Source organism: Rhododendron vialii, chromosome 5a (genome assembly GCF_030253575.1).
Source record: "Rhododendron vialii isolate Sample 1 chromosome 5a, ASM3025357v1".
NCBI classification, from domain to species: domain Eukaryota; kingdom Viridiplantae; phylum Streptophyta; class Magnoliopsida; order Ericales; family Ericaceae; genus Rhododendron; species Rhododendron vialii.
The window spans coordinates 16,982,941-17,002,329 of NC_080561.1; the positions used below are offsets into that span (position 1 = coordinate 16,982,941).

The 19,389-nt window shown below is 39.5% G+C and overlaps 2 protein-coding genes across 3 annotated transcripts; both read right to left on the reverse strand.

The window, feature by feature from the left end:
• Window positions 1–1,426: 1,426 nt before the first annotated feature.
• On the reverse strand, window positions 1,427–4,478 carry LOC131326235 (uncharacterized). The gene is made up of 7 exons (XM_058358932.1): window positions 4,365–4,478; window positions 3,801–4,013; window positions 2,820–3,076; window positions 2,514–2,738; window positions 2,269–2,361; window positions 2,079–2,189; window positions 1,427–1,990 (listed from the first exon to the last, which is right to left on the reverse strand). Exons 2-7 carry the CDS (start codon window positions 3,973–3,975, stop codon window positions 1,610–1,612), a joined length of 1,242 nt encoding a protein of 413 aa, XP_058214915.1. The 5' UTR covers window positions 3,976–4,013; window positions 4,365–4,478; the 3' UTR covers window positions 1,427–1,609.
• A 202-nt stretch (window positions 4,479–4,680) lies between these two features.
• LOC131326234 (uncharacterized) lies at window positions 4,681–13,585 on the reverse strand. 2 transcript variants are annotated; one of them, XM_058358929.1, is made up of 7 exons: window positions 13,303–13,585; window positions 13,119–13,173; window positions 9,195–9,284; window positions 6,380–8,591; window positions 5,997–6,293; window positions 5,824–5,911; window positions 4,681–5,735 (listed from the first exon to the last, which is right to left on the reverse strand). In XM_058358929.1, exons 4-7 carry the CDS (start codon window positions 8,587–8,589, stop codon window positions 4,974–4,976), a joined length of 3,357 nt encoding a protein of 1,118 aa, XP_058214912.1. In that variant the 5' UTR covers window positions 8,590–8,591; window positions 9,195–9,284; window positions 13,119–13,173; window positions 13,303–13,585; the 3' UTR covers window positions 4,681–4,973. The 2 variants fall into 2 exon arrangements, with proteins under 2 accessions (XP_058214912.1, XP_058214914.1); XM_058358931.1 differs by lacking the exon at window positions 13,303–13,585 and having other exon boundaries at window positions 13,119–13,212.
• Between the last annotated feature and the right edge of the window lie 5,804 nt (window positions 13,586–19,389).

A 19,389-nucleotide genomic window follows, 5' to 3' on the forward strand; every position in this document is an offset into this window, starting at 1 on the left:
TTCAAATAGGGTGTCAGATTACTAACTGTTGGGAAAGATCAAGTATTATGGGTGAACAAGTAACGTGATTGTGTATGTTTTAATTGCATAAACAATAACTCTAAAACTAACGGCTATAAATTTTCTTTGACTCTCGAAAGTCGAAACCTTAAATGGTCACATATTAGCAAAAAATGACAGAAAGCACCAGATTTTCCTCATTGCAAGTCTGATAATATGATTATTGTTGGTACTTCAATGAGAAAGATACACATCGTGTCAGGTAATGAGAGACATTGATCCCCATTTAAAATTTAAAGCGGGACAAGTAAGCAACATCCGACATCCATTCAATGTCTAGTGCGCATTCCAAATAGCAAACCCTCAACAATTTTACAGAAACTCTTAGCATTGTTAATTTTGCCCTATCAAATTTCAACACTAGTTCAGTGTTCACCAAATACCAACTAAAAGTAAACAACTCAGAAAAAAAAAGAAAAAAAGTAAACAAAATGAGTATGAACTCAATCAAACAGAACATCTTCTTAACATCACTACTAATTTAACCCCAAGGGGTTGGCCTACTTGTCAAGTCTTGGGACTTAAGGGTTTGCTTTCCTCTAAAGTCGTAGGTTCGAACCTCTCAGGTGCTATCAGGAAAATTCAGCAAGGAATACAAAACAATCTATTTACTGCCCCGTTATTGAATTTGTCTAGCTTCCCTATACAAAGACACGAAAATACCACAAAAGTGAAAAACAGTCCAAGTTTCTCCTCAAGTAAAATTGAGAAAACAAGAAGAGATCGCATAAAATAGGGTGTCAAAAGTGAGAACCTCATGTGATGGTGTGAACCTGACATTTTGATCATATGCACCTGAGGAGAGAGAGTGAGCAATGCCACGACACTTTAAAAATTTGCCTCTGATGTGCTTTGACTAGTCATGCAGGTTGAGAGCCTTGTAAGCATTAAGTTGAATGTCAGATGCAATGTACGTATATTTTGAAAAGCGAAAACCATATCTGCACATAAGACATAAGACATTTTAGAGCAACAAAGGGAGAAAACACAAAGGAACTTGTAACTTGCATTAACATATTAAATTTATAAAGTGAAAGACAGATTGAGAGAGAGAGAGAGAGAGAGAGAGAGAGAGAGAGAGAGAGAGAGAGAGGCAAACCTGGTAATGAGAAGGTGGGGGCCGGGGGCTACACATCGCCTTGATAAAGGAGAGGAGAGAGGGGGGAAAAGAGAGCAACGTGTAGGAATGATTGATTTCTTTTCGGGTTATAAAGTTGTTTTCACTATTCAGATTTCCATTCCTAATCTATTTGTATGTTCATCTCATCCAAAATCCATGCCAAAATATTCCATAAAACTTCACATACATCCACATCAAATCCCAAATGCATTAAGCAAAAGTCATTGACACTTCAAAATATTTGATAATTCATACATCCAACATATATGCATCCAAAAACTAATCTCAATGCCTAATGCATCCAAAAAACTAGTCTCATTATATGTTAATGCATTGAGATTTTACCAAAGAGATCACTAGCAGCATAGTGTCAAAAACAATATCCAAAAACTCTTTTAACTATTTGAATTCAGCACCCATGTGACCATCTTAATGACAAGCTTCGTCATCTTTCTCTCCAACCAATGTGTCATCCTCTTCATTTCCACTGCATGAAACTAACCTTGGAATGCAAGCTGGATCTATTCCAGATTTCATTACCACCATCATCAGCATATTTTGGAACACTTTAGCTTGATCAACCATGGCTTTCTCATAATTAGCCACGACTTTCTCATGATTAGCCAATTTTTCTTGAAGAGCAACCACCTCTGGATTTGGTATTGGTTGGGACGGCATTGCATTTGCTTTAGTGTTCTTGCGAATTCCATATCCTTTCAAGTAGCCAGATCTCTTCCCAAGCACCTCAATGGAAGCATGTTCTTCTGTTTGAGGATTTGTGACATCGGAAGTGATTCTAACAATTTCTTGCTGTCATATTTTAACTAAGTAAGCATGTGACATACAAAGAAACTCACATGTGGAGCAGATTTATCAAGAGTGCTATTTTCATACGTACATGAGCTTCCTTTGCCTTATCGTTTATCCACACATCATTTCCCAGCCGATGGCGTATGTGTGTCTCCTTGAAGTGCTCCGCGAGAGGCTGCTTTTTGTTATTCTCTTTAATCTGAAATTTTATTTTCATTTCTAGTAATTCTAGAAGAAGTTGGAATGTTTATAAATGGAAATCCTAAACGGATACTTACAAACTTGGCTGCTCGTGCAGCAAATGATAGCGAGCCGCTAGTATGATTGAATTTCAAGCAGGATCGTGCATGCGCCCCCCTGTCAGATTTCGTCTACAAAAAAAGATAAAATAAATTCAGTCAACAAACAAAGTATGACATCTATCTAATAAGCAACTAAATGGTACTATCAAATCATTTTTTGTGATCAGCAATCCAGAAACTTCAACTGTCAATTCAAGGTAAAATAGCAGGAGAAAAAGTACCTTCCAATCTTGGGTCTCCCACACATTCTCAATCATGAATACCCAGTCATTCGGGTTACAAGGATCTAATGCACGACTTTTGATGTCAGACACCTTCTTCTCCTTAAGATCTTTGTAGTGTTTGTATAAATCGCACTTCCAGTTCGCATATAAAGATTGACATTTGATGTCAATGACACGCCTAACAACCATATCATTCTTGTAGTCACCTAGGCCAAACATTTGCTACAAATGGAAATAATTTAACTTGGCAGTTGTGATTTAAATAGAAAACGCATTGAACAAGTACTACAAATTATAAATTACCCCAACTCGCAGAATGATAGACTCTCTGATCCCAAAATCAATGTCTCCCCATCCAATGTCTCGAACTGGTGCATGATCTCGAATATTCAACCCGATAGCACAAGCCACAGAAGTTGCATACTTCCCCTCTATTGACATAGTTTCAGGATTAATAATGACGGGGATGGGATGACCAAGAGTTTTCCTCATGTTATCCACATTCTTCCCCCTTGTTGGACCTCTTACGCGCTTCTTGCCCGCGATTGATGAGGACGCTGCTAAGACCATGGTTCAATTTGCATCAGTTGATCAACATAGAGGATACTAAAATTTATTGATTATTGTTCCCAATGTACTAAAAAATAAGAAAAGAAATCTGAACTAACTGTGCATGAACCATTTTGACATGAACAAATGAAGGTTTGAAAAATACATGAACAAATTGCACATGAACCATTTTCAGAATCCTAGCTCCATGTAATTGGAGAATGAACTGACTCAAAGGAATGAGTCCCGGGTTCGGCAGAGGTCCTCTTCAGCTTTCTAATGGGTTTGGGGTCTAGGAGGTGGTGTGTGGGGTGTTCTAATATTTTGGTGAGCTAGCTCTGTGTGTGTGTGTGCACGTGTGTGGCTGTCGATGGTGATGTGATGGCGGCTGATCTGTTTTTTGTGGCGGCGTTGTTTAGGGTTGCTTGGATTAGGATTAGGTTTTGGTTCTTGGGCTGGGCTTATTATTTCAATTGTGTGCATTTTGAGGCCTTTAGGTGTTTGGACCTCAGTCCACTGTCTTTCAACCTTGGTTGGATTCCTCTCCCCTACCCCCAACTTGATGTACCATTTGTCAAGTTTTCTTTATAAAACTGTTTTTGCCTATCAAAAAAATAAATAAAATGGAGAATAAACTCATGGGAAAAACAAAACAAAACTTTCTTTTTCCTCCTATTACTATGTAGGGTATAAAAAGTTTATGTAGAAGAAATACATCCGAATAATATTTCTCACCCATGCTGCTCGCAATAGTATGTGGGCTACCAAACGGGTTGGTTTGTTCGGTAGGTGATGTGGGGAGCTGAGTAGGTTGGGCAGCCACCTCAGTCATGCCTTCAGCTAGGACAGAATGAGGTTGGATCTGGAGAGCTTGGAGACCATTTTCTTGAGTTCTTTGCGATTTTCTCATAGATTGAGGATCAGAAGGACTTTTCTTCTTTCCTGGACCTGTACTTCTAACCTGAAATAGAAATAGAAAAAGAAGCAATCTGTGTTATACAAACGTTGAAGATAGTCTTACCAAGCAAAAATACATACTACGTCATTTGGATGCATATACATAGTTTAATTAGCTGAAATGTATATCGTTTAATTAGCAAAAATGCATATTGATCAGACAAGCCCCTAACTGAGACCAACCATGTTGAAGGGCCAGGTCTCACACATTAAAAAAAAGAAGAAGCAAAGCATGATTTTTGAATCATAATTACTTATCTATAAGTAAAAAAGTGAAGGGAAACATATAAGTAGAAGATCAATAATCTGCCAAAAAGTATAGCCTCTTCCTTCATATATTACCTTATTCGCTTGAGACTCTGAGGAGACATCATCATCCGAGGAGTCGTCATCCTCCTCACTAGAACTGACCCTTCCTTCACCATTGGATGGTAGATAGTCTTCATCAATATTGCCACGCCCAGTCTTGTTCTTTCTCTTAGGAGTACCTTTAGTGTTACCACTATGATTTAAACCAAACAACGCCTTTGACAGACTCTTTATTCCAAAAGACTCCAGTACTTGTAAGTTTTGTTCAACATTTCGGTTCCTTTTCTTTTCATATCCTGTCAACTGTTGGGACAAGAACCCCGGACTGACATACATGTTTCTGAAAACATAAATGAAATACCATGAAATACACACATGACATATGGTAAAATGAGATGAATACATGTTTGAAATGTAACCAAAAAAAAAAAAAAACAGAACATGGAGATCAACTTTTAGTAATTAATATCACAATCTCTATTAGAAATCCACATATTAACAGACATTATAGCTATCATAATGAATGCAGATCTTGTAATGTAACACAAAATGATGTAATATAACACAAGATGATGTAATATAAATAGCAAAAGTCACTAATTAATATCACCATCTTGACTAGAAGTTACATATAGTCAAAATCTAGTCATCATAATCGACATCGATTTCAAGATCTACATCAACATATGCATTAGTGTCAGCTTGTCCACTCAATTCATTGTCTTCGTCATCTATGTATTCTGCCATTGTATCATCCTCATCATCTCCATGGTCAGCCAAAAGTTCAGCCTCAAGAATGATCTCAGGATCCGCATCATCCCTATTGTTATGACCAACATCATTTTCAATGAAGATTGGGACACCACTATCAGTGGTTTCATCCTGCTGAAACGGTTCGTTAGGCGATTCAACTTGCTCAGGTATATCCCATACACCTCTATGTCTAACTAGTTCTACCACTCGCCAATTTTTTCCTTTACTAGTATCATTTACATAGAAGACTTGCCTCACATTACTCGGAAGTACAAATGGATCATCTTTATACCAAAGCCTTGTGATATCAATGCTTGTGACATGTCCATCGGTATATATCCTTTTTTTGTGGCCGGTGTTGTACCATTCACACTTAAATAGAACCACTGTATCACCATGTGAATATCGTAATTCCCAAATTTTACACAAGTAACCGTAACCGTAAAAGTTAATGGTCTTCCCTTTATGCAGTCCTTCGACAACTAAGCCACTATTTTGACACATCCGACGTTTTTCACGATCTCTGGTGTGGAATCGAAAACCATTGGAGATGCAACCTGAATAAAGACCAATTATTGAACCGGGGCCATTTGCTAATGACCACAGCTCTTCGGTAGCCTTTGGAGATCCTTGACTTCTCAAGTCATTCATCTATACACCAAAACATATGTCAAACACTGACTTTAATGTTATTTGAAACTTATTTAGTGTTTAAAAACTTTTAACTCTAAATACTTACCCGTTTTTTGAACCAAATTGGAAATTGTTCTCGTTGTATTTGAGTTACATCACATCCTTGTGGAATTTGTATAATGCTCTCATGTTCCCTATGCAAAGAAGTTAAATTTCATAAATAACTTGTATATCAACTTCACTAGTTGTGCTTACACTAACTAAAATATAAACACATACTCTAGATATGGCTCCACCTCGGGGCAATTGTACAACACAAACCAATGAGCCATTTCCCGTTCTTTTTGGGAAGGATCGGGAGCCCTTGTGATCGGAGAGAAGAGACGGACACGCTGGTGGAATATCTCCATCCCAAGGCCACGAATGCCACCATCGTTATTCCGCTCAGGGTTCTTAGTACCTCTTTTTAAGTACATTGAACAAAAAGTGATGCACTCTTTCAAAATGTAAGCCTCAGCAATCGACCCTTCTGGACGCGCTTTGTTACTCACATAACCTTTTAGTTTTCCAAGAAACCTTCAACAAAAACAAAAAAATACCATTACTTAATATAGATAATTGTAAAGTAAGTAACTATTCTAGCATTTTGTGGTAACTTTTACCTTTCAATAGGATACATCCATCGATAATGCACTGGTCCAGCAATCATGGCCTCACGCGACAAATGAACAGTCAAATGAACCATAACATCAAAGAAAGCTGGTGGGAAAATCCTCTCTAGTTTGCAAAGTATGAGTACTGCTCGTTCTTCCCATTTTTCCATCTCACTCCGCTTTATTGTCTTCGAGCAAAGTTCTTGAAAAAAATTCCCCAACTCAAACAAAGTCGTACATATCTCCTTGTTCACAAAACCGCGCATGCCAATGGGAAAAAGACGTTGAAGGAGAACATGGCAGTCATGGCTTTTCATACCCGATAACCTTCCATGCTTTGAATTCACACACCTTGATATGTTAGATGCATAGCCATCTGGATAACTAATTGACTTCAAAAATTCATAAAACTCATCTACTTGATGTGAATCCAACGTGTACATTGCTCGAGGTTTCACAATTGTTCCATTTTGAGAAACTTGTAGATGCAATTCTGGCCGTATTCCCATTACTTTCAAATCATCGCGTGCTTTGTACGTATCTTTATTCTTTCCATCTATACCCAGCATTGTCCCATATAAGCTTTCACATATGTTCTTTTCTATATGCATCACATCAAGCATGTGTGGGACCAACAATTCACTAAAGTACTCCAACTCCCATAATATACTTTTCTTCGTCCAATTCAACTCTTCAACATGACGAGGTCTTTTTTTACTCGAAGTATCCTTTCCAAACTCGACTGGTCGCAACCTAGCCAACTGAGCCATTACTTTTTCCACTGGTAAGTCCAAAGTTTTCTTGCCAAACTCTGGCAAACCGTTGAACTTCTTGTCCTTCCTCAAAGGATGATTATCAGGCAAGTAAGCTCGATGACCAAACCACCCAATCTTACTAATCAACTTGTGAGACAGCGGGCTATCATTGCAAGTGGGACAAGCCAAATAGCCTTTTGTTCTCCACCCAGATACATCACCATATGCAGGTAAGTCATGAATGGTCCTGATTATAGCCGCATGCATTTGAAAGGTTTCTTTGGTTGACGCATCATAAGTTCTGACACCATTCTTCCATAGTTCCTTCAATTCATCAACCAAAGGCCTTAAGTAGACATCAATATTAGTCCCCGGTTGATTTGGTCCTGGAATAAGTAATGGCATCATGAAGAAAGGGTCCTTCATACATCTCCACGGTGGCAAATTATATGGGATTAATATCACAGGCCACATGCTGTATGATGTGCTCATGTTGCCAAAAGGATTGAACCCATCTGTGGCAAATCCTAGTCTCACATTCCGAGTCTCCCAGGAAAACTCAGGATATTTTTCATCTAATCTCTTCCACTGAGGGGTGTCGGCTGGATGCCTCATATCCTCGTCATCCACTCGCTTATCACTATGCCATTTCATGTCCTCGACTATGTCTGGATTCATATACAATCTTTGCAACCTAGGCGTCACTGGGAAATAACGTAATATCTTATGCGGTATCTTCTTACCTTTGCCATCATTGACCTTATATCGAGGTCGCTGACATTTGGGATTGGGACATTTTTCTAGGTGAGCATTCTCCTTCCAATATAACACACAATCATTTGGACACGCATCGATGAGCTCATATCCTAAGCCCAAGTCACGTAATAACTTCTTGCACTCATCAATTGACCGAGGAGCTACATGGCCTTCTGGTAGAAATCGCCTTAGTGATGACAAAAACACATTAAAAGAAGAGTTGCTCCACCTATATTGTACCTTCACTTGTAACATCTCAATGACAAATGCTAAGAGGGTATCCGATTTTTTGCATCTTGGGTACAAGCCACATTGGGAGGCCTCCAACAATTTCTCAAAGTCTTGAACGCCATTCTTCTCACTAGTATCATCATCCATGTATGTCCCCCTATAGTGGTCGTTTAATAGTTCCCCATAAACATCATCATTATCCTTATTGTTTTCGTCATCGCTCTCATCTTGATCATCGGGTTCAGGAATTTCACCATGTAATAACCAAGTGGTATAAGATAACATGATTCCCCGCACAAGCAGATGAGCTTTTATAGTATCATATTTATGCTTATAAAAGTTTCGGCAATCAATACATGGACACTTAATCTCCACCGCCTCACCTGAATTTGCACTTGCAAATTCATTGAAATAGTCCACCCCGTCGACATAGGGTTGACTAAATCTGTCAGAAAGAGCCATCCAACTTCTATCCATATCTGGTCACATGCAATTTTAAGGGCATGTCACCCAATGTCCCACATATATAAGTTAGGAAAATAAAACTTTATCCTTGAGTATTTTGGTGCTATTATATTTGGCTACATTTTTGTGGTACTGAAAAGGTAACTCGCAAGTATGATGGTTTCAAAAGATAAAGTATGATGATTGCATTAAAGATATGAAACGTAAAAAATGGAGGCCATGGAAAGAAATTATTTCTTCCAGAAAAGTTTCCTGCCCCAAAAACAACCAATCAAAAAGGTTAAAAAAAGAAAAAAAAGGGCAGGAAAACAGAAGAATCTGTACTTTATGCTTCCATATTGATATCTAGTTAATTAGTTAACATTATTTCAGTTGGAATCTTTTCCAATATGTTCTGACCATATGAAATAAAAAATTGTTTTAATTTGAAGCATAATAGTTTTAAATACTTCTTTTGCTCGCCTACCAAACATTAAAATACTTCTATACTTCTCAAATGCTTCTTTAATCACCAATGCACAAACAACATAAATCAAACTATGAGGTTTAATCATTAGAGAAGCTCCCAAATCATGGAGAATAGGGACTGAATAAATAAAAGTGAAAGAGCAAGATACCTTAAGAATATGACACTGACAGAGGAAAATGCTAGCAACAAGTGTTGGAGAACTTTGGAATTGATTCAGCAATTTGTCTATGATGAATCACTGTAGTACATCAAAGTCACCATAAAAATGCACTTAAAAATACATACAAGAACACATAATTACAGATTCAAAGAAAATGAGCAAATCTCATAAAAACACATAAATTGATCAACGGCAAATGATTGAACAGTTCATAAATATTGTCATACTCTGTTGTCAATAGTTGTAAGAATAAGAAATGGAACGAAGCTCCACCAAATTCAAAGGAATTAGGCAAGATGTATAGAGAATCAATCTGTGATTATTTTAGAAGCTATTAGTCTAATCTTAAAACCTCCATCTAAATCAAAATATCCAATGCCTAGAAAACAGGAAAACCACATACATAAATTATTAAGGAGATTGAAAGCTTACTTAGTGCCTTTCTTTGGAAAGGCCTGGAGTTGAAATCTACAGGTGCAAAAGTTGCTTGGGAAGCAGTTTTTAAATCTAAAAGTGAAGGTGGTTTGGGTTTCAGAAGACTTAAGGAATGGAATAAAGCATCTATGAGGCATCTATGGGCTATTTGTAAAAAAGAGGATATTCTCTAGGTCAAGTGGATTCATTCTTATATGATCAAACATCATTGTCTCCGGTCTAGGAAGCTTCCTGATGCAGGGCGCCTTATCAACTATGAAATGATCGAGCAACAAAGATGAACACAAACTATAAAGTTAGAGAAAACGCTCTCTAGACTCTTTTAATTTCAATAATAATCAACAACTGTCTTGCCCAAAAGACTTACAACTTATTAAATAGTAGAGAAAACCCTAACTCTAATTGATTCGTCCCAGACCGGAAAGTGAATCAATTAATGACAAAAATTACCAAAAATGGAAAAATTCAGAATAATAGCAAACTAGAAAATAGAGGAAATTCTAAGACTTCTACCAAAAGAATGGCCTAATTCGGATTCCCCTTATTTTCCTTGCCCAAGTTATAAGCAAGTCAAATATTTTCTTAAACGGCAAATTTGGGCTTTCGGGACCCCAACCGGCCGTAAACGGCTAAAAAACACATTAGCTTCACCCTCTCTGAACCGGCTATACTCAAACAGAGAAAGGCATTCCCTCAAAACGTAAAGGGATCCACACACGGGACGACGTGATCCTTAATGCACGGAATATCACTAGGGCCACCGACTCTAACTAGTACATCATTGACCGTATCTCAACCATGTTAACAATTCAAACTTTTATAAGGATCTTTTATAAGGATCGTTTAACCTCATTTTCACTTACTGATAGTCCATCCAGGTCTGAAGTTTCCCTTATCAAACCAGATAGAAATTCATAATCTAAGTTATAGTATTTACAAATCAATGAAATTATACAGACTTCCAATGAATTACTTCTAGCTTAAGACCGAATGCAGTTAAAATCTCAGCATTACATTCCTAGAACTGTGTCATAGACTCATAGTAATCTGCTTCAGTTCAAGCTTAAGCCAGCTAATGGAATAATAGCAGTACACTAATGGTCGAAGTGATGTGTTAATCAAGTTGCTTTACACAGTACAATACACTTCTGTACCTGCCAGATAGCCGCCTTCCTATTTTATAGTGTTCTTCCTCTTTTAAGCTAAGTAGCAAAACAATGTGTCTCAACACATTGGAAAATTGGAATTACACCCACCAACCAAAAGGAGGGTCAGATTTAGGAGTAAGGAGTCATACCCTTCCAAGTTAAATACTTACTCCAAAACATTCAAACAGTCAGTTTATCGAATGGAAACTCAAAAATTTTACTGAAAGACTCCAACCTCAAGCACTCTACTTCCAATTACAATCAAATAGTTAAGATGACATTTCAACTGAATGTCTTGTCCAAATAACCATCATAGAAACCAGCCAATTCCAGTCAGCTCCAGAGACCATAAGGACTACAAACTGAAGAGCATTAAGCTAATAGGACTGACATACTCACACACACAACCATTTCTTATGTTCAACTACCAGTAACCGTTTCCTTTTTATCAAGTTACCGTTTCAATCCCAACTTAACCCTTAACCATAACCATTTTATCAATTTACCGCTTCGACCTCAATACATCATGAGTGATTCCTAGGCGACGCACCAGTCGGTGGCCCTAGTGATATTCCGTGCATTAAGGATCACGTCGTCCTGTCTCATATGTCATGAGATCATTCTGTGCATTAAGGATCACGTCGTCCTGTCTCATGTGTCATGAGATCATTCCGTGCATTAAGGATCACGTCGTCCTGTCTCATGTGTCATGAGATCATTCCATGCATTTAGGATCATGTCGCCCTGTCTCATGATCCAAGTTCCCAAACCAAATACAAACTCATAATCCAAGTGTCCAAACCGGTCCAATACAAATTCATTCAGAACTTCAAGAAGAATTGTATAATCCAAACACAGTCCCAACATATTCATAATCTAGAATCCGTTTATACAATAGTAAAATTTATCTTTAAGTCACAGTACCTTGTGAAATAAGATCGTAAAAATAAGTTCAATCTTCACAAGGGGTGGTGTCTACTGGACACTGTCTAGTATAAAAATGAGTTCAACCTTTCTCCTAGGCAATATATTAAACATCTTATATGCATGAATCAATCAACCACATATCGCATTTTTATCTAGCCAATCATACTATCCTTTAAACAAGTCCCAACATACCAAAAATCAAACAATCTAGTAAATAACTATTAAAGGCCATTAATCAATCATACAAAGTAAAAACTCACCAACCAAACATAGTGCACATAGATCACATATACCTAGAGCACATTAGGGTTTACTTCAAATTGGGGGAAAACACCATAAATCATAAATTTTAGGCCAAAGGCGATGTGTCCTAACCGTTAGGCCATTTCGAATTGAACCCAAGTGGGCCCAAAGCCAAATCCCCTGGTAAGTTATTTACAAAAATACCGATTAATGGAAATAAGCCTTGGAATGCTTGTAGTGGTACTCCTCCGCTATGGCATCTGCATCACTTCCCAATGACTCCTCTTGGACTCTCAAGAAAATTTTTGAACTAAGGAGGGAAGGGCATCACTTCATTAAAGTTCACGTTGGAAATGGTCTTAATACCTCTCTTTGGTATGATAATTGGCACTAGTCTTGTCCTTTGCTTGGTTTCTGATTGTTTCTGCCGGTAGCTAGTAGTTAGGATTTTTTGTGTAATCCTGTTTTAGTTCCTTGTATGTAGTTCAGTTGTCAGGTGGTGTTGGTAGGGTGTAGTTCTGTCCAAGGCTTTTTTGGGCTCGTCCCTTTTATAAGACGAAAATTGTTCCAAAAAAAAAATATCATTAAAAAAATATATGCATGGCCGGTTTGGCTTTTGCTTCGAAAACTCCCATTTAAAACCTTTTAGACCTAGTAATTCAACTATTCAAGCAAAGAGAACCAGATTGTGAAAAGTTTCTAGCTTTACAACCAAAAGCCTCTTAAAAAATTGGTAGTTAATTTGGCTTTTGCTTTCAGCCACTGAGATTTCCCATGTACGGCAGGCAAATACAAAAATGGCGCTTTACAACCAAAAACCCCTTAAAAAATTGGTAGTTAGTTTGGTTTCTGCTATCAGCCACTGAGAATTCCATGTACGGCAGGCAAATACAAAAATGGCGCACCAAAACCTAAGACATGCAAATACAAAAATGGCACACCAAAACCTAGGATAGGCAAATACAAAATGGTGCACACAAAAAAAAATACCCTGATACAGTGAGAACCATAAACTCGCAACAAAAATGGCGTATTGTATCAATTAATACAGAGGGAAAGAGAGATTGAGAGGGGGAGAGACGAATAGGGACACAGAGAGAGAGAGAGAGAGAGAGAGAGAGAGAGAGAGAGAGAGACAGAGAGAGAGAGAGAGAGAGACCTGAAAAGGAGATTGCAGGAGCTTCAATTTCGCCTGGTTCGCCATGGTCGTAACGCTAAAGAGAGAGAGAGAGAGAGAGAGAGAGAGAGAGAGATAGAGAGAGAGAGAGGGTTGTGATAGACTTCTTTTAGTACTAGCTAATAGGGAAAAATTGAAATATAAAATATAAATTGGATAGAATTACCTAATACTACGTCGTTTTATAAGCACTACTTATGCCAACCCAAAAACTTCATCGGTGAATCCCTGAAAAGAAGCGCCAAGTGGAAATTGTGGAGCGAAAAAACTCGCGCCTAAAAAATTGGACTTCGGCGATGCAATTTGTGTATTGCCAAATGTGGGCTTTTCGCCGTCAACATTTTTTCATTGCTGAAACTACAATTTTGGTTGCTAGAAATAGACCCACATATGGATCCAATTGGATTATTAGCGGCCATTCAACGCCGATGCATTTATCAAAGTTTCTCGCCATTGCATACCCAACAGCAACTCAATTTTTGGTTCATCGCCATCTGGGTTGCCCTTGCTGCATTTTCTTGTAGTGCCTAGAGGTGCATCGGTTTGAGTGTGGGCCTGATAACCTGGGCCCTAGGAGCTGCTGTGGCTCCGAGAAACGCCACGTCCCTGACCAGCACCAGGAATGGTTAGAAAGTTCCCAAGGTTGATTGGCTGGTTCATCTCTTGAGTTGGAGGTGGAGGAGAAAGAGTGTTGCCGCTGGATGTGGAAGTTGAAGTTTCCTCGACAAGTTGGATTGGCTCGTCCGGAATAGGAGGAGTTTGAGAACTCCTTTCGTATTCAGGGTTTGAGGCCGAAGGACCAACGAGAGCTAGGTTATCTGCTGCTCGGGTCCGCCGATCAATGAACCCTCCGTGCGACGCTCTGTAGCTCAGAAGCACTTATGTTGCTCTTGCTTGGCCTGCAAGATAGGTCCCTTGTCCGTTAAAGGCCAGTGCTCGATTGATGTCGGCTACATGAACCTATGGGGTAATGATATTATACCCCTGATCTACGTTTGTGGCTGTAAAGGACAAAATTAGCAGTCAATAAATTAATTGGAAAAAGCAATTTGAAAATATTGCTTTGTAGAACACTTCTACGAGGAGAAAGGAACTAACGTGGAATGCCAAATCTGTGCGGCACGTGAAAGTCTATCACCTTGCTGTCCTCGTCTCGGGGCTCGAAGTTCCTCGTAATGATAAGAAAGTCGTTGTCATCTCCCCGAGTAGAGTTAGGAAGCTCAAGGACCAGTTTTTTCCTAGAGTCTCGACTCTTTAGGTAGTATGTAAGGGCGTCCTTGGTTCTCGAAATGCTGTACAAATGATGAATGTCGTGCAAACCTAAAGATGTGCCTAGCATATGATTTATAGTGTTTATGCCCATAACAACGTGAAGAAATTACTAGAAACTTGCATAGGGGAAAGCCTATAATGGGCTAATATTTGGTGAAACAGTGGTGCTAAGGGGAATCTATTGCCGCCTTCCACGACGGCGACTACCAGAATGTGAAGGGTATCATTATCAGGTCTCTCGTGAATGGTGTCCTCAAGGGCCAGTGTAGTGGCAACGTTGTCAGGTATCTCATAATGAGATCTGAAAGTAGCCATGGTCTGAGGAGTGTCGCAATGGCGTCTAAACCTCCCTATTACTGAAAGGGTGAGTTTTACAGACGGAAGAGGGGGTATTGAGTAAACCCTAAGAAAAAGGAAGCCCTAAATCAACGAAAATGATAGGGAGAGATGGAAAGCAGTGACTTACGATGTGAAGATCAAAGTCCTTAGTGGGGAAAGAGGAGAGATGAATAGTACTTTGATGGCAGGGTGCACATATCTTTCTTTTTGTAGAGGGAGTCTAGAGAGAATGGGATGAAAACCCAGATATGCCCTAGTAAGTGGGGTGGCGTATGTAAAACGTCACCTCAGACACCGTTTGGGCATTCCGTTCCCCAAAGACATCAGTACGCATTAAATGAGAACAAAACAGGGCCAGCCACGTGTAAAGTTTAGGACTAAAAAAGCCTGTCCAGCCCAAACGATAAGACGTTTAGCGTGGACTAATGATGAGAGTTGCACGACTTTCACGAAACAAGGTGCAGGAGTAGGATAAATTTGCTCGGTTCTCGAGAGCTTTGCTCGTCATTTAAATAGAAATAACAAGTAAAGTTGGGAAGCAATTGTAGGGAGGTATTCTCGAATAGGCTGAAAGAGGGCCCGAACACATGGTACATGTTATAAATATGATAAAGACAGTCGCCGTGTAATACGGTGGTCGATGACAAGGACCAGCGACATGAGAAGTCATTGGTCCAGGAAGTCTATACAAGGTCGAGGTCCAGTAAACATGAGAAGTTATTGGACCAAGAGATTGATAAAGGTACAGTGACATGTGAACTCACTGGTCCAAGTAGTCTGTTAGGCAACGAGAGGGCCGAACAGGAGGAGAATTCTAGAGAAAGCAACCTTAGATAAAAGACACACTCTGGAAGGTTCCAGAATAGTGGAATTCCGTATAGGAACAAGATCTTGAGAAAATAGGATCAAGGAAAGATACCCAACGGGAATGGAATGTTTGGCCAGCTATGGAAAAGAGTCCTAAAAGGACTAAGGTAATGAACTGATGAGGGAACGAGAATCCAAGATATTTTGGGTTTCTTATACGAGGTAGGAAACCTAGGGCAACACGGATACTTGGGCAACAAGCATCTGTGAATCTATAAATATGAGGTAAACCTAGAGGTAAAAGGTATGCAATACGTTGCATTATTCGATACTTCCTACTGTTATTTAGGGTTTTCTGCCAGTACATGATACTAACTTAGGCATCGGAGGGCCTTTGCCACGAGAGGCAAAGGTGCGCTCACATCTTGTCTGTTTTGCAGATTAGAGTTTCGACGGGGAGGTAGGGTTCCAGCGAGGAGTCACGTGTAGCCGTTACACTATTGTGCTGTTCAAAGCCTTTTTCATTTTTCTCCACGTACATCAATCGAGAGGATGTTAATTTTGATTCCTCAGATTATTACCTTCTCCCTCAGAGACTTCATTCCTCATCCCTCCTCTTCTTAATTTGTTGTTCCACTTGCCACTTTTGGTGGCTCCTGCTAGCGTTTTACTCTCAACTTCCTCTTCCATTCCCATCCCTTTCCCCTGAGCCTTGCTAGAATTCTTTAGAACAATGAGTTGACCATGCTCAATTGGTATAGGTCTGAGCCTTTTAGAGCTTTGATTCTTAGAGTGCTTCTAAACTTGGGGTGAAGCTGCGATGGATCCACTTAGTGACTAGAGCATAAAGCTGTCAGATAAGAGCATAAAGCTATAGAACAACAACATAGAATTGCTAAAACATGTGCATGATAATATGCTAACATAGGCATAGCGACGCCGAAGCGCGGCAGTTGAGATGCAAATTCGAAGCAGCCAAAGTTGGAGTTGTTGAACGTGGAGGCGCTTGGATTATCAGTGTAGAGCTTATGAGTGTAGAGCTGCTAGATTTATGCAAAAGGTCCAATGGATGGCTTCCAATTGTTGAATGAGAGGGAGTATTCTTTGTATTTCAAAAAGGGGCCCACCAAATGGCCTTCATTTTCAACAACTAATTGCTGACATATTGATAAGATGGCCGGGGTACATTCCGGGCTTGCACATCCAATTCAGGGCACTAAAGTTGTGTCGATAGCTTGTTGATACCGCATGCTTGCAGTCTTGAAATTGCCCAAGACATGGTGTGGTTTCACCTTCAGTGAAATAGAGATATGGTGAGGTACCACCAATTTGTCCTATGTTCTGCCCCTTGTACTTAGAATTTCATCAAAGCATGGAACTTGGCATAGGGGGCCACTGTTGCAGTGGTATTTTGAGAGTAGCCACTTTATGCACATTGCCAAAGGTTAGGTCTGTCTCCAATCCTCCCCCGCCTATACCCCCAATGATTGGGGACTATATGGGTTCTGTTGTTGTTTGTTTGTGTTAGTTTGCATGGAACTTGGCATGCACCTGTGGGTATGGATTGACATAACAGAGCTTGCTCAGACTAATGTATTGAGCGTGTTGAAATAAAAGTGCTGAGCTTGTTAGGGCCAAAAGCATTGATCTTTGAATAAACATCTTCTACCTGGGAAGCTTTTGACAAGTGTGCAATACCCTACTGGAGGTGCATGATTGCTGCTGAGTTTGCCAAGGGGAATACTCTGCTAAGAATCTTGTTGAGGATGGAAGTACTCCATGGTTCGCACTCGCAAATGCTAACAAACACTACTCGGTACCTCTGCGTAATACCTTGCTGGAGGTGCATGATTGCTGCTTAGTTTGCCAAGGGGGATACTCTGCTAAAAATCTTGCTGAGGATGGAAGTACTCCATGGTTCGCACTCGCAAATGCAATAAACACTACTCGGTACCCCTGTGTAAAAGCCTACTAAGAGCCTGTTTGGATGCAGCGAATGTTTATGTTTGCCTACAATAAATAGTTGATCAATTTAGAAAGCCACATGGATAAGAAAACAACATGCATCAAACATGGGATTGGCCTCAGGCAGATGATTCTTTTATATTGACTGCAAGGGGCAAGACCACCATACTTTCAAGAACCCTTGTTCAAATATTGAACCATAGTTTGCAATACGACACACATGCATATTCAATGTTTAGGAAGAAATAGAAGCCTCATATTTTAGGCAATGAATGATCGACTCCAATTCAACTATGCATAACTAATTGCCCCTAGTATGGAGACACATAATGTATGAATGCAATGCTTCTCCTGCTGCTTGGCAGAGGTCTTGGCATACTCTTAACAGTGTCATATGACAACCCCTCGTAAAAAAGGGTTAAGGCATTGGTGCTTCTTTTAAGATATGGCATCTTCCAAACTAGATTGAGCTCTTTGAAGGCACATCTCTCCATTGCCCCTTGCTTCCTACCTAGAAAATTGTTAGCAAATCATGCATATCTAATAAGGGTGAGACAGTTTCACACTTGCTTCCCTTGATGATGGTCACGATGATGATGCTTAAATACCCTTGCTGAGGATAGATGAGTTTTGGTTGGAAACGTATGCAACCAAAATGACTACTTCCACTAGGCAATCATGAAACATTACGATCAAGAGATAAATGTGAAGGCCATATGACATGGTGATAATGATATGCAATGCATTTTTGGCATCTCAACTTTCACGTGTTTGAGTCAATGCTTCACTTTGATTGAGGGAGAACAAAACTTCATCCTATGCAAGTGGCTAAGATGGATGCCAACACTTGAAAGAAAATAATACTTCTAGCGACATTGCTGAAAATACTATTTTGCCAAGGGCCCATCTAATTACACTCCTCATGAAATGAGAAACTCATTTTATCTCCTTGAAAGTTCGTAAATAGCAAATGTGCTCGTATTGCCGTGTCAAGAATGCTTAGGATAAAATCAATTTTGAAACTTTCTCCATGAGGATTTCAAAACCACATCATTTTATCTACTTGATTCATATTCAAAAACCACTCAATTGTCAAGAGACACAAAATTGTTTCATGAACCCATGCCCCTAGCGAGTTTACTTTTTCAGGTTGATTTGACTGCTTTGAACCACTAAATTAACCACTGAGAGGTTGGATACTTCCAAGGGGATATGGCCATGCCCCTTGTCTTGTGTCATCCTTCATGTCATGCATTTTGCCAAAGTGATGCAAGCTTTATGGCTCTTGCCCCTCATATCATATTTCACATGGGTGAGTCCCTAGTGTCTAAGACCCTGCTCCTAAGTCATGCTCCTCATCTGAGAGGACTTTGTTATTGAACATAATGTAGGCTTGGGGTTTCGGCTTAAGAAAGAAGCAAATGTAAAGGCTCAAAGCTAACTTCTACTCACGCTTTGGTTTTAAAAGCTAGCAACCATCCTCAACATTCTTATCAAATAGTTGTTTTCTTCAAAATGTCCTTTGTATGGATTGCAAGAAATATTGTAGGTGGACAAATTCTAGTAGCGCTATAATCAGCACTAGAATGTATCAGCTTCTCGTGCCTCTTGACCGTAACCCTAATTCATCGTCGGAACCCTTGATCTGCAAAACAGACAAGGAGTGAGCGCACCTTTGCCTCTCGTGGCAAAGGCCCTCCGATGCCCTAGTTAGTATCACGTACTGGTAATAAACCCTAAATATCAATAGGAAGTCACGTATGAGTGCAATGTATTGCATACCTTTCACCTCTAGGTCTACCTTATATTTATAGATTCACGGATGCTTGCTGCCTAAGTATCCATGTTGCCCTAGGTTTCCTACCTCGTA